At 41.7% G+C, this 14,638-nt stretch overlaps 1 protein-coding gene across 3 annotated transcripts in view; it reads left to right on the top strand.

Moving 5' to 3' along the window:
* GSDME (gasdermin E) overlaps nt 1-14,638 on the top strand; it is a 77,345-nt gene that overhangs the window by 57,266 nt on the left and 5,441 nt on the right. For 2 of the 3 annotated variants that reach the window (XM_044387187.3, XM_026507827.4), the window contains exons 9-10: nt 8,420-8,493; nt 11,219-11,468. In XM_044387187.3, the coding sequence (XP_044243122.2) occupies nt 8,420-8,493; nt 11,219-11,449 (305 nt within the window). In that variant the 3' untranslated portion in view covers nt 11,450-11,468. Of the gene's footprint in view, nt 1-8,419; nt 8,494-11,218; nt 12,178-14,638 lie in introns of those variants that run through there. The other variant, XM_048212877.2, reaches the window with a different exon arrangement.

Genomic DNA, 14,638 nt, shown 5'->3' with positions numbered 1-14,638 from the left:
CTCAGGGCGTGATCCCGGCGTTCTGGCATTGAGCCCCACATCAGGCTCATCCACTGGGAGCCTGCTCCTTCCTCTCCCACTCCCCCTGCTTGTGTTCCCTCTCTTGCTGGCTGTCTCGCTGTCAAATAAATAAATAAAGTCTTAAAAAAAAAACAAGTGCTGAAAGTGGACACCATTGTCTTGTTCCTGACTTTAGCGGAAAGGCTCTCAGTGTCCCCACTGAGGATGATGTTAGCTGTGGGTTTTTCATAAATGGCCTTTATTATGTTGCGGTATGTTCCCTTTATGCCTACTTTGTTGAGGGTTTTTTGTCATAAATGGATGTTATACTTTGTCAAGTGCTTTTTTCAGTGTCTGTTGAAATGATCATATGGTTCTTATCCTTTCTCTTATTGATGTGATGTGTCAAGTTGACTGATTTACAAATATTGAACCACCCTTGCAATCCAGGAATAAATTCTTGGTTGTGGGTGAAGGATTTTTTTTTAATGTATTGTTGGATTTGGTTTGCTAGTATTTTGTTGAGGATATTTTGAGGATATTTACATTTATGTTCATCAGAAATCTTGGCCTGTAGTTCTTGTTTTTGGGTTTTTTTTTGTTTGTGGTGTCTTTATCTAATTTTGGTATCAGGGTAATGCTGGTCTCAGAATGAATTTGGAAGTTTCCTTCCTTTCCTATTTTTTTTGGACTAGTTCGTGAAGAATAGGTATTAACTATTTAAATGTTTGGCAGAATTTGCTTGTGAAACCATCTGGTCTTGGAGTTTTGTTGGCAGTTTTTAAATTATTGATTCAGTTTCGTTGCTGGTAATTGGTCTGTTCATATTTTCTATTTCTTCCTGCTTCAGTTTTGGTTAGTTATATGTTTCTAGGAATTTATCTGTTTCTTCTAGGTTGTTCAGTTTGTTGGCATATAGTTTTTCATAATATTCTCTTATATTTCTGTGGTGTTTGTTATTTCTAATTTCTCATTTGTGATTTTGTTTATTTGGGTCCTTTCTCTTTTTTCTTCATAAGTCTGAAAATTTATCAATTTTCTTGATTTTTTTTTCAAAGAACCAGCTCCTGGTTTCATTTAGCTGTTCTATTGTTTTTTTAGTTTGTTTCATTTATTTCTGCTCTAATCTTTATTATTTCCTTCCTTCTTCTGGCTTTAGGTTTTGTTTGTTCTTTTTCTAGCTCCTTTAGGTGTAAGATTAGGTTGTTTATTTGACATTTTTGCTCTTGAGATAGGCCTGTATTCCTATATACTTCCCTCTTATGACCACTTTTGCTGCATCAAAGGTTTTAGGGACCATTGTGTTTTCAGTTTCATTTGTTTCCATGTACTTCTTAATTTCTTCTTTCATTTCCTGGCTGACCTATTGATCAGTAGAATGTTATTTAACCTCCTTGTATTTGTGGTCTTTCCAGATTTTTTTCATTGTTGTTGTTGACTTCTAGTTTCATAATGTTGTGGTCAGAAAAGATCCATGGGGTGACTTTGACTTTTTTAAATCTGTTGAGGCTTATTCTGTGGCCTAATACACGATCTGTTCTGGAGAATGTTCAGTGTGCACTTGAACAGAATATACATTCGTTAGGATGGAATGTTCTGAATATATGATAAATCCATCTGGTCTATTGTGTCACTCAAAGCCATTGTTTTCTTGTTGATTTTCTGTTTGGTTGATCTGTCCATTGATGTGAGTGGGGTGTTAAAGTCCCCTATTATTATTGTATTATTATCAATTATTTCCTTTATATTTGTCATTAACCATTTTATGTATTTGAGTGTCCCTACGTTGGGTGCATAAATATTTACAATTGTTATATTTTCTTGTTGGATTGTCTCTTTTATTATTACATAGTGCCCTTCTTTGTCTCTTGTTATAGTTTTTGTTTTAAAGTCTTTTGTCCAACATAAGTATTGCCACTCTGGCTTTCTTCTGACATCCATTTGCATGATAAATGTTTCTCTATCCCCTCAGTTTCAATTGGCAGGTGTTTTTGTGTCCAAAATGACTCTCTTGTAGGCAGAATATAGATGGGTCTTATTTTTCAAATCTATTCTGTCACTTTATATCTTTTGATTGGAGCATTTAGTCCTTTTTTCATTTCAAGATATTATTATTTTTTTTTTTTTTTGAGAGAGGTGGGGCAGAGAGAGAATCTTAAGCAGGTTCCATGCCCAGCATGGAGTCTGACTCAGAGCTCAGTCTCAGGACCCTGAGATCATGACCTGAGTCACAATTAAGAATTGGAAACATAACTGACTGAGCAACCCAGGTGTACCCCTCATTCCAAAATATTATTGATAGACATATATTTATTGCTGTTTTTTTTTTTTTTTACTTGCTGTGTGGTTTCTGAACACTTTCTGTGATCCTTTCTTTTCTTTCTCTCCTTCATGGTTTGCTGGTTTTCATTAGTGATACATTTGGATTTTTAAAAATTCCTTGCATATTCATTAGTGGTTTTTGATTTGTGGTATAACATCTTCTGCATATAGCAGTCTATATTAAATTGATGGTTGTTTATGTTTGAACCCATTCTTTGTTCCTCCTATCCCGGTTTAGGTATATGTTGTCATATTTTACATCCTTTATTTTGTGAGTTCCTTGACTGATTTTGCACAGAAATATTCAATTTTAGTGCTTTTGTGTTTTCTAACTTCATACTATAATTTTTGGTCTTTCCTTTCCACTCAGAGTTCCCTTTAATCTTTCTTGCAGGGTTGGTTTAGTTGTTGTGAGCTCCTTTCATTTTTGTTTGGGAAACTCTGTCTCCTCTTCTGAATAACAGACTTGCTAGATAAGAGTATTCTTGGCTGCCATTTTTCCCATTCAGCACTTCGAATATATCATGGCACTCCTTTCAGGCTTGTAAAGTTTCTGCTGAAAAATCCACTAACAGCTTTATGGGGTTTTCTTTGTATGTAACTGTCTTTCTTTTTTTGCCACTTTTAATATATTTTCATTATCACTGTATTTTTCCATTTTAATTAAAATATGTCTTTGTGTGAATTTGCTTTTGTTGGGGTTTCTCTGTGCCTTCTAGATATGTTTTCTTCCCTGGTTTAGGGAAGTTTCCAGCTACTTTTTTTTTTTTAAATTATATTATGTTAGTCACCATACAGTACATCCCTAGTTTTGATGTAAAGTTCCATGATTCACTATTTGCATATAACACCCAGTGCACCATGCAATACGTGCCCTCCTTAATACCCATCACCAGCCTATCCCATTCCCCCTCTGAAGCCCTCAGTTTGTTTCCCAGAGTCCATAGCCTCTCATGGTTCATTTCCCCTTCTGTTTACCCCCCCTTCTTCTTTCCTTTTTTCTCCTACCAATCTTCCTACTTTTTATGTTCCATAAATGAGTGAAACCATATGATATTTGTCTTTCTCTGCTTGACTTATTTCGCTTAGCATTATCTCCTCCAGTCCTGTCCATGTTGCAGCAAATGTTGAAAAATCGTTCTTTTTGATGGCTGAGTAATATTCCATTGTATATACGGACCACATCTTCTTAATCCAGTCATCTGTTGAAGGGCATCTTGGCTCCTTCCATGATTTAGCTATTGTGGACAATGCTGCTATGAACATTGGAGTGCATATGGCCCTTCTCTTCACTGTGTTCCAGCTACTTCTTCAAATAAATTCTCTGCCCCCTTTTCTGTCTTCTGACTCCTATTATATGAATGTTATTATATTTCGTGGAGTCACTGAGTTCCCTATGTCCTTGTTCTGCATGATTCTTTTTTGTGTGTTTTGATTACTTTCCATTACTTTGTCTTCTAGGTCATTAATTCCTGTGCTTCTAGCCTGCTGTTCATTCCATCAAGCATATTTCTCACTTTGTTTGAGCTCTTTATGTCTACGTTATTCATTATCTCTGTGTTAATAGTCTCACTGATGTCCTCCACTCTTTTTTCAAGTCTAGTGAGTATTCTTAGGATCATTGCTGTAAATTCTTTATTAGGCATGCTACTGTATCTGTTTCACTTACATCTCTGGCCATGGCCTTGTCTTGTTCTTTCATTTTGGACAAATTCCTCTATCTTTTCATTTTGTCTAAGTCTTTCTGTTTCTCTATGTTAAGAAAGTTAGCTATGTCTCCTGTTCCTGAGGGTAATGGCTTTATGAAGAAGAAGTCCTGTAGTGCCCTGCAGTATTGCGTCCCCTAAGGCCTAGCACTTCTGGGAGTGTCTCCAATGTGTCCTGCCCTCTTTATCCTTCAGATTAGTCATTCGCAGAGGCTCTCTTTGCCTGTTGTGGGCAGTTTTTGGTTTCTGGTCTGTATGTGGCACATTTTACCTAGGTGTGCTCTGGTCTGCATGTAATGAGATTTCACAATGCTGCCACTGGAACTGAGGCCTCAAAACTTGCAAATCAGGAGATCCAGTGTTGCATGAGTTTGGGGCGGTCTTCTCAGGGAGGGGACCTACTATCCTGGGACTGAGGCAAGCATGAATGGAAAGGGCAGTTCTTCCAGAGCACAGGACTTGGTGTAAATGAGTTAAGAGCAAGTGTTTGCATTGTGCTGGTTCCCACAGATGGCTCCGCTTTTATGCTGATGGGCAGGGGAGGGAAATGGCACCTGCCAGTTCCTATATTCCTGGAAGGGTCTCCCTGTGAACGCTGTCTCTCTGGGACACACCATGAGATGAGCAGAGAACCTCCCCACTATGTGCCCTAGGTGCTCTTTACATTCCTGTTTCCACACTGTATGTTCGCAGGCTGTTTGTGGCTGCTTTTGGAGAGAAGGCAGGCAGTGTCCTCCTCGCTCTCTCAGAGCCAAGTGTGGTGACCTTTAAAACTCCAGGCTTTAAGCGCCACTGGTTGCAGAAGTCACAAAATATGAGCCCAGCTGCTTTCCAAGCCAGTTGCTATGGGGATTTGTTTTCCCTGTGTGCTCCCCTGCATGCTAGTCTATCTTTTGCCCTTCTCTGTGACCACAGCTCCCTCCTCACTGCTGTTGCCACAGTCCATTTCTCTCCCAAGCCATTTCTCTGTCCTTCCTGCCTTGATTGCTGTGGCCTTTTCTCTACCTTTACTTGTAGAATTTGTTCTGCCAGTCTTCAGAGAGATTTCTGGAGTATTTAGGATGATATAATAGTGATCTAGTTTTATTTGTGGAATGAGGCAGACCTAGGGTCTTCCTATTTGGCTGCCATCTTCCCCTCCTTCTACAAGTAGGCTTTTTTTTTTTTTTTTTTTTTTTAAGATTTTATTTATTTGACAGAGCTAGAGAGGGAACACAAGCAGGGGGAGTGGGAGAGGAAGAAGCAGGCTCCTAGCGGAGAAGCCTGATGTGGGGCTCGATCCCATAACGCTGGGATCACGCCCTGAGCCGAAGGCAGACACTTAACCGCTGTGCCACCCAGGCGCCCCTACAAGTAGGCTTCTATCACAGAAAAACTGGGGGTAGTAGTCAGCCAAGGACTGTCCATTTGTTACAGACCCATGGGGTCTCAAGCCTGCTAGCCACGAGAGCCAGGTGGTTAAGAGGTATTCTCTGTTTGGCAGCCATAAAAACTAGAGCATCACACTTGTGTAATAGCTCCCCTCCAGGAGAAACTGGTGCCTTGGAGGGTGGCAGAGGAAGGATGCAAAGATGGTAAGCATTGGCCACCATCCTTATAGTGTAGTCCAGCAGGCCCCTTGTTCTTTTGAGAGGTCTGCCCTTCAGATTGCTGCTTTAAGATAACAAGCCTCTTTCACAAGTCTGGATGCCTTTCAAAGGGCTTTGTGCAGGTAAGTCTATGTGTGAGGCCTTTAAGAACCATTTCTCAGTTTGCTATAGCCTTGTGGGTCTCATGAGCGTGAGCCCCATTGGCTTTCAAAGCTAGATATCTGGGGAGTTGGTCCCTCCAGTGCATGTCTTAAAACTGTGGGGTTCAAAGTCTTTATTCCTCGGAGAGAAGTTTTTGAGCTCCCTTCCAACTGTGGATCGCTGTGCCAAGGGTGGGGTTTATGGTGAGAATGTGTCTCAGCCTTTCCTACTTGCTTAGATGTCAGTTTTTTGTTTGCTGGATGTATAGGAGGAGGTGCTCTGGTAGTTGTGAGTTTTTTCTCCTGAGGAAATTGTTCTACACGTAGCTGGAGGTGAGTTCAGGATCTTCCTACATTGCCACTTTGAACCAGCCTCTTCATGCTTAACTTGTTTAGAACACTTCAATCCAAGCATGTCACCTATCTCTTGAACACTGCCTCAACCACTCAGTGACCTTAAGCATGAACTCCCCTGGTGTCATTTGTAAAACAGAGTCAGAATATGGAAGAATAGTCAAATCATCAATAAATAAAACACAGAAGCTGTTTCTATGTTTTAGGCACTGCTAGGTGTTGAGTTAGGAGAAAATAATCATCTGCATCCACAGGAAATTAAAGTAGTAAAATTAGTTGGTAAGCTCTGTAAAGCAGATGCTGTTATTTCATCCTTGTGTCCCTAGCACCATACTCAAAACAGCAAATGACCATCTGCATAACATGGAACTAAAGTATTTCGAAGAATAAGGGTGGTGGGGGTGGATGATGATTACATGGGACTCAAGCCACCTGAAAAGTGAGGGAATGGAAGCATGGACAGGGGAGATGATGTGCGACAGTGGTTCAGCTAGGACTTTATGTCCTAGGTGACTTTGTCATTGCCCTTCCAGGTCCTGTGATCCTTCCACGAGGGGGCCTGTACTTACCAGCTTCATCTTCCTGATTTGGCAGAAGGGCCTCCTTGATAATTTGTTGACTGTGGACCTTCTCTGTGGGCAAATGCACACCCAATATTTAAATGCAATTTTGGGAGGGGGGGGGTCTCAAGCAGGATCATTCCCTGGGCCTGTCCCATCCTCCTAGCAGCCTTCCTCTCTTGGGAATAAGCTGTGTTTCATTGTACTCTGCTGGATCAGCCTCAGTGATGTGCTGTTTATAAATAATACAGGAGGTGGAGGGAGTTCTTAAGTGGCTCCTGGGCCAGATGATGCAGCAGGTGACTCTCTTCTCTCTTTTGCCTCTTCAGTTCAAAGGTTATATCCTGAGGGATTGGGTTCTTTTAGAAACTGCATCTATTTTATCCTGGTTGGTATTTAAAATCCACTTTGAATAACATTGACTTGGATTTCCTTTCCCTGGGACTTGGCAGGAATCTTCTGATGCAGCCCTCCACCAACTTCTTCTGTCACTGGTGCCCCGTGTGTTGAGCTGGTGTGGTGGGCTGGGGGGCTCTGCAGTGCCACCCCTTTGTCTGGCCACATTGCATTTTGCTCCCCAAAATGACTAATGGCCTAAGTGGAACCCTTCATAGTTTACCCTGTTCTCTGACATCTGCAAAAACAAAATGATGGTTGGCCAAATGAAGAAACACACTCACAGAGGTATACATCTCAAATACATAGCAGAGTTCAAACGCAGCCTTGTCACCAAATTCTACGTTCTACTTTTTTTTTTCTTTCCTGAAAAAATTTAGCCAGCTAGATTCAGCTTAGATGATCCCAGTTTTGTTGGCGACATCCAAAGTATCATAGTCAGGAGCCAGCTGAACATATGCCACCTTCTTTCTATTGGGCGTGATCAGGGTGTTGATCTTGGCCATGTCAGTGTCCTAGAGCTTCTTCACAGTCTGTTCTGGTGCTTGTTGGCCTTGACATCCACAGTGAACACAAGTGTGTTGTCTTCTGTTTTCTTCATGGCTGACTTGGGGAACTTGATGATGGCTGAGTGGTCAAGCTTGTTTCTCCTGGGGTGCACTCCTTGGAGGATATTTGGGCTTTCTCAGACACACAGTGTCTCGGGCTGTCAAAAAGTAGATGACATGTGGGGGTGCCTGGGTGACTCAGTCTGTTGGGTGTCTGCCTTCACCTTGGGTCATGATCCTGGCATTGAACCCTGCATCAGGCTCCCTGCTTGATGGGGAGTCTGCTCCCTTTCCTCTCCTCCTGCTTGTGCTTCCTCTCTCAAATGAATAAAATCTTAAACAAACCAACCCGTAGGTGACATGTGGATTTTCTTTTTCTTGATGACTGTGGATGCGTTTCAGCACTGCTTTCTTGGCCTTCAGACTTTGCTCTAATTTTGGGAGGGGCAGGGGCTTTCTTCTTTGTGTTCATTGCCATCTCTGAGAAAAGGTAGGTTCTACTTTTCAATATGATTTGCTTTTCCTTGAGTCTGTACAGTTCTTGATTGGCAAATTGAATGTCAAGGACTATCCTCTAGTGAACACAGAGCTGGTTAGCTTATTCCAACATCTATTTTCTAAAAGGCCTTTGCTGCCTGTTTAGCACCATTCACTCATTTATTCAGTAATTACTGAGCATGTCCTCTGCCCAGCTGCTGAGAGAGCACTAAAGTATAAATTAGATACAATTCAGGGGCTGGCCTGTTCCCATGGATTTTTTTTGTTTGTGTTTTTTGGACATTGACTGGTTTTTGTCTCTTGCAGAAATGCCAGATAATACAGCGGCTCTGCTGGGTGCTTGCTGTAAACTCCAGATTATCCCTATGCTTCGTCACTTGGTAAGGGGGTTGGGTACCTAACAACTCATAAAACACCTTTAGAGTTTTTCATCTATAACAGCCCTCTGATATAGGTTAAACAGGTTTAACCTGTTTGGGGGAGTATTAACCCCACTTTTTATACACCATCCACATCACACCACACATCCTACCCTACAGGTAGGAAAAGCATTTGTACAAAGAATTTGTTTGCAGGACGAGGACCCAACCTTGTCATTAGATTCCAAATCTCAAGCTTTTCCCATTGGTTGGTTGGAGAGAATTTTGGCCAAGGTTTAGTTGTGATATTGCAGGGAAGGAGCCCGACATCCTGTTACTTGCAGTGGCAGTGCTAGGGCTAGACCAGTTTGATTCAGCTCTGCATCTAATTCACCAAGGAGGTGTTCAAGACGACTGCTTTGTCTCAGATCATTAGCTTTGTGCCCTAAGGAAATTTCATGGCAAGAGCAAGAGTTTGGTAATGACGAGCTTAGCCCTAGAGAGTCAAGATTAAGCTTTTCCTTTTTAAATTACAAACTGGGTCATTAATAGGAGCCATAGAGAGGCTGTCCAGAAGCCACTCAAATGGCGCAGGGTAGCTGAGCATACCTGGCTGGATTATTTTAAGGTCTGGATAGTTACTAAGAGCCCAGACCAATATGCTATGTAGGCTCAAAAAACCAAAGCTCAGACCTCTGCTCTAGGAAGCAGGTATTGAGATTAAGTGCCTGACCAAGATCCTGAAATTTGTTACCCATCTACTGTGGGAACTTGGAACACCATGCTTAGTGCCTTAGGTACTTGTGTGCATGGCCAAGACATCTGAACAAGGCATCATTCTAAGGAGCAGTTTAGAACCCACCCAGAGGAATGCTGGGTTCTTACACTTTGACCACTGAAACTGAAAACATGCCAGCATGTATGTTCTGGGGCCAGCTGAGGGTAAAGTCTGGTGGTGTAGTTGGGTTATGGAGATGTAAGTCCCATTACCTAATTGTGTGCAGCGATGAGCATGGCGGTAGCTCTGTTTTCATACCCTAGCTCCCTGCTGAAGTAACTGAATGCTTGGCACTTCCCAGGCTACCCTTAGTAAGATTTACAAAATCCTCAAAATATCGCCAGACCACATTACCTAATTCCCTCTCCAACAAACTCACACTTGTCGTCAGTATTAGATTTGATCTTTGTGCTGCTTCCAAGTTCTGCTTTGTTGGTCTGAGAGTAGCCAGGAGGACACATTTGGAGTTCCAGGATGGCTGGTATTCTACACTGGCACAAAACCACCCACCCCGAGAGTCACCGGTCTGCTTTTTGGGCGCTGCTTAACATAGACAAAGAAAAGATGATTCTTTAATCAATTCCCTGGATAGCTTCACATAATTTGCCCTAGATATTGCAACAACTCTTAACAGTGAGGCTCCTGCCTCCTGAAGGAACTTGGGTGTCGAGTTTCTTACAGAGATTTACTTAGAACAGTGTACAGAAATGTTACCTGCATTCCTGTCTTCTCTCCTCTGGTGGCCAGAGTAACTCTGAGAGCCTTTTAGAAGAATAGCATCAGATAGGATCGTCAGTAGAGACTGTTAATTTTGCCCCACCACCCTTTGGGTGACTGTAATCTTTTATACCTAGAAGTGCCTCTGGGCACGTGGGGCTGGCAGCTGTTCAGAGGCGGAAACTGGGTGCTGCTCAGCACTTGTCCAGCAGAGCCCGCTGTGGGCAGCCTGCGTCAGTGGAGCTCATTCTTAAATTACTGGGATGTGGTGCCTCTGCAAAGAGCAGGCCTGAACCACTTTGTAAAGCAAAATTGATAGTTTATGGTCTTGGCCAAAGGCTGATGTTAAGCCTGTGGTAAGACTGTGTGAGTGGTAGTTGTTGAATCTACATGCTGTAGATTTGTAAGGCTTTATTTTGATAATAGACACACAAGTTATTTTACAGTCAAATGAGTGCTGCCCTTCGGACACTGGGGCAAGCTTTTAGTAAGGTTATCATTGCTCATGACATTTCTGGAAATCTTTAGGATTCCCTTCCAATTCAGTTAAAATTCATGCATACTTTATAGGTTTACTTCATTAATCTCATCTGGTTTTGAATGCCTGGTAAAAATCCAGTCAACTAAAGATTAAAAAAAAGTGTCACAAATGTTCTGACAACTTGCAACTAGAGCAGCAGCTGAAATGACCTCTGTGAAGAGCTAGCGTTCATTCAAGACATCGAGGGTCTATGTTCTATGACAGACCGGGGCCCTGGTCTCCTAAAAAGCTTAGGTTTTAGAAAACAGACTAAGAGTGGCTGGGATATGGGGGTAGAAGGAAGAGTAGGAAAGGCCTTTCTAATGAGGTATTGCGGCGGACAATGAAAGATGAGAAGAAAAGGTTTACATGGGGCTCTGGAGGAAGAGGGTTGCAGGTAGGAATAGCAAGGGCAAAGGTTCTTGAAGCAGAAAGCATAACTAAACTGTGGTACCTATTTAAGAAATTCTAATATCATTAAAAGAAAATTCAAACCATACATACTGTGTGTATGAGACTTTCTCAACTCCTGAAGTTAAGTTAGAATTCAGAGTGGAGAGTCATTCAGAACTCCAGGCAGATTGGAAAGATCAGGTGTAAGGTCCTGGCTTGGGAGAAACAGACCTTGTTACATCTTAAGGGTTTTTCTGCACCATTTGGGGTATTTAAAAAACAATAATTTGATTTTCTGTAACATTTTTAAGTGAATTTGCTTAAATGTGTCATTTCAGCTCTGTGCTCTCTCTGATGATGGAGTATCTGATCTTGAAAACCCAAACTTGGCTCCTCTGAAAGATATGGAAAGGTTTATGATCGTGCAGCATTTGTTTGCCTCAGTCAACATGAACCTGGAGAGACTGCAGTCATCCGTGAAAGTTGTCACCCAGAAGGACCCTAACATTTTCCCACTCATTCTTTACATAAGCCTGAATGGACTCTGTGCTTTAGGCAGAGCACAATAACATCATATGTGAATTACAGGTACATGTCATCAGCTGAGGCTGGGTATCTTTCAGCATTAAGATCCTACTGAATGTAGCTACCGTTTTTCATAAAAGGCCTGTGCTAATGACCCAGTGTCTAAGTTAGATTCTAGCATCTGAAGAGCTAGAAGAGGGTTGAGAATTCTCAGGTAGTGTACAGACTTTTTTCTGCAGAAAAAAAATGGGTCCATCTATCTTTCTGCTATACAAAAACAGAGGAGTCTGACGGACCCAAAAATTCACTTTAAATTGTGAATGCTATAGGAAGACAATTTATAGAACTCTGTTTTAGGTGTGCTGACAAATGAACTGTAAATGCCATTACAGTACATATGTTCTGCTATACAAAATTAGTAGCAGGACACCCTTCCTTAGGGGTCTAGCTATAGACATGCTTTGATGAACATACCAATTCTAAGTCTATAACAATGCTATTTCCCTTGCATTCTTAATACATACTGTAACAAAGGAAAACTGAACTGTGTATATTTTGTATTTAAATTCTTCTATAAATAACTTGGACTGTCTCTCTAGTGCCTCTGATTCCATTGCCTGAAACCACTTTTCCTTAGCAAAAAGTAGCTAAGAATTTGTCTTACTCTAGGAGCAGGGAGGATAGAAGTAGTAGTTATTGAAACGTGTTACATTTTTTTACCTCATCTATTTGCTTCATTTCTTGGAATAAACTAATGCTTTCATCACCTCAATTAAAAGGAGACTAAATCTTATGCAAATACTTCTGATACACAAAAAGAGCATGCTGTGTGGCAACAACCTAAAAAGCACCTTAAAACAAACGGGAAAGGAATCTGCCAAAGTGAAAATAGTTGTGCTACAACAGGGGCACTATACATGCCTAAGTTTTATAAACAACAAATTGATGATAACAGATTTTGTAAGAAGAATCTACTTAAACACAGAGTTACACGTGTATCACAATGCAGTGGAAAGCTCCTTTAAAAGCCCACAAAAAACTGGAGAGTGGTTCCTTTGGGGAGAAGATTGGGGGGGGGTACCCTTCTATTCTTGTTATAATTTTGTACATCTTAACCTCTAAATTAAAAACCGCCAAAGCAACAAAAACTAAAGATCAGCTTCAGGCAGAAAGAGGCCATCCCAGCACATGCCGAAAGTTTGGGTTACATCAAACAGGCAACTAAGGCATTTGGTCGTTTCCACAATTACCAGCCAGTTAACCTGTTGGATTGTGTTTTAAAAATTTGCAATGGACTACTGGGTATTTACCCCAAAGATACAGACGTAGTGAAGAGAAGGGCCATATGCACCCCAATGTTCACAGCAGCATTGTCCACAATAGTTAAATCGTGGAAGGAGCCGAGATGCCCTCAACAGATGACTGGATTAAGAAGATGTGGTCCATATATACAATGGAATATTACTCAGCTATCAGAAAGAACGATTTCTCAACATTTGCTGCAACATGGATGGGACTGGAGGAGATAATGCTAAGTGAAATAAGTCAGAGAAAGACAATTATCATATGATTTCTCTCATCTATGGAATATAAGAACTAGGAAGATCGGTAGGGAAAGGAAGGGGGGTAATCAGAAGGGGGAATGAAGCATGAGAGACTATGGACTCTGAGAAACACTGAGGGCTTCAGAGGGGAGGGGGATGGGGGAATGGGATTGGTGCTGGGTATTAAGGAGGGCACGTATTGCATGGTGCACTGGGTGTTATACGCAACTAATGAATCATCAAACTTTACATCAAAAACCAGAGATGTACTGTATGGTGACTAACATAATAAAAAATTATAAAAAAAAATCTGCAATTGAAAAGGATGTAGCCTTATGCTGCTACAGCATAGGCTGCCCAGGGCTCCAGTTAATGCCACTCCTTAGCCCACCCCACTGTGATGTGCTGGGCAACGTAGGGCTGGGCATGCTTGAGTGGGCCTCCAAAAGGCTCTTCTAAGTAACTGGTATCCTCATCACCACACACGATTATTAACTGTAAATGTACATTGACATTTGTAAACAAGTTCTGGCAGACCAGACACCTAGAAAACAGAAAATTTCCCAGAACAACAGAAGTGGAAAGCCACCTTCACTCAGATGTTCCCATGACCAACTGTCTTTCACAAGTGGATACAGGAAGAAACATTTCTATTAGCTAGTGTGCTGTGGCCCTATCAGGGTCCCTCAGGTGTCCATGATTTAATAATGTTACCTTATGTGCCAAGAAGGGACTTGACAGGTATTTTTCAGGTGATAGACTTTGAGAGAGAGATTATCCTGGATTATCTGGGAGGGCCCTTAGAAGGCAGAGGGTCAGTGAGAGACTTGGCCAAAGAAAATGCAGGAAAGATGAGGCATAAGAAGGATTCACTGCTGTTGCTGGCTCTGAGACAGAGGGAGGTCAGTTCAAGAACAGGAGTGCAGTCCATGTGACAGCCAGGAAGGAAGCGGGGACCTCAGTTCTACAACAGCATGGAACTGCAATCTGCCAACAACCTGCAGGAGCCTGGAAGCAGATTCTCTCTCCAGCGGTGAGAGCCAGGGTCTCAATTTCAGTTAGGTGAGACCTGTGTTGGCTTTCCAACCCACAGAACTGAGTTTGTGTTTAAAGCAGCAAAGTTTGTGGTAATTTTTTACTGCAGTGAGAGAAAATGGACAGTATTAAGATGCAAGAATGAGCAATCTAAAACCAAATTCTTTGAAAAGTATACTAGACTAGCAATTTCTGAAGTACAGAGCATGGAATCCCAGAAACTTAGCTTGAGTTGCAAAATACCTTTTCTGGACACCGGCTTCCCACACTCACCCACAGTCATGCCTCCACTTCTTGGCCAGTCTGGTGGGTCCACCTTCCCTTTTCCACTGCAGGCCTCAGGGCTGAGCTGTGCCACAGCAGGTGTCATCTTTCCCACCAGGGCTTTTCCTACTTGGCTAGCTCGTCCTAGCATCTCATGTCATCTAAGCATAGAGAGGCCTTTTCTTGATGCTATATTTTAATCTTCCCTGTCTCTGCCATTTTTTCCTTGAGTACGTCACCTTTGAAAACCACCAAATGGCTTGGGCTGGGATAGAGGAAACAATAGTTAGGGTTTCCTTGTTAAAGAACGGAAGCAGATGAAAAATTTATATATTTATTTTGGTGGGAAAAACTAAATATTATTACAGGCTTTTTGCAAACATTAGCATT

This window comes from Ursus arctos, unplaced genomic scaffold (assembly GCF_023065955.2).
Source record: "Ursus arctos isolate Adak ecotype North America unplaced genomic scaffold, UrsArc2.0 scaffold_3, whole genome shotgun sequence".
NCBI lineage: Eukaryota > Metazoa > Chordata > Mammalia > Carnivora > Ursidae > Ursus > Ursus arctos.
This window is presented reverse-complemented; position numbering and strand designations above follow the sequence as displayed.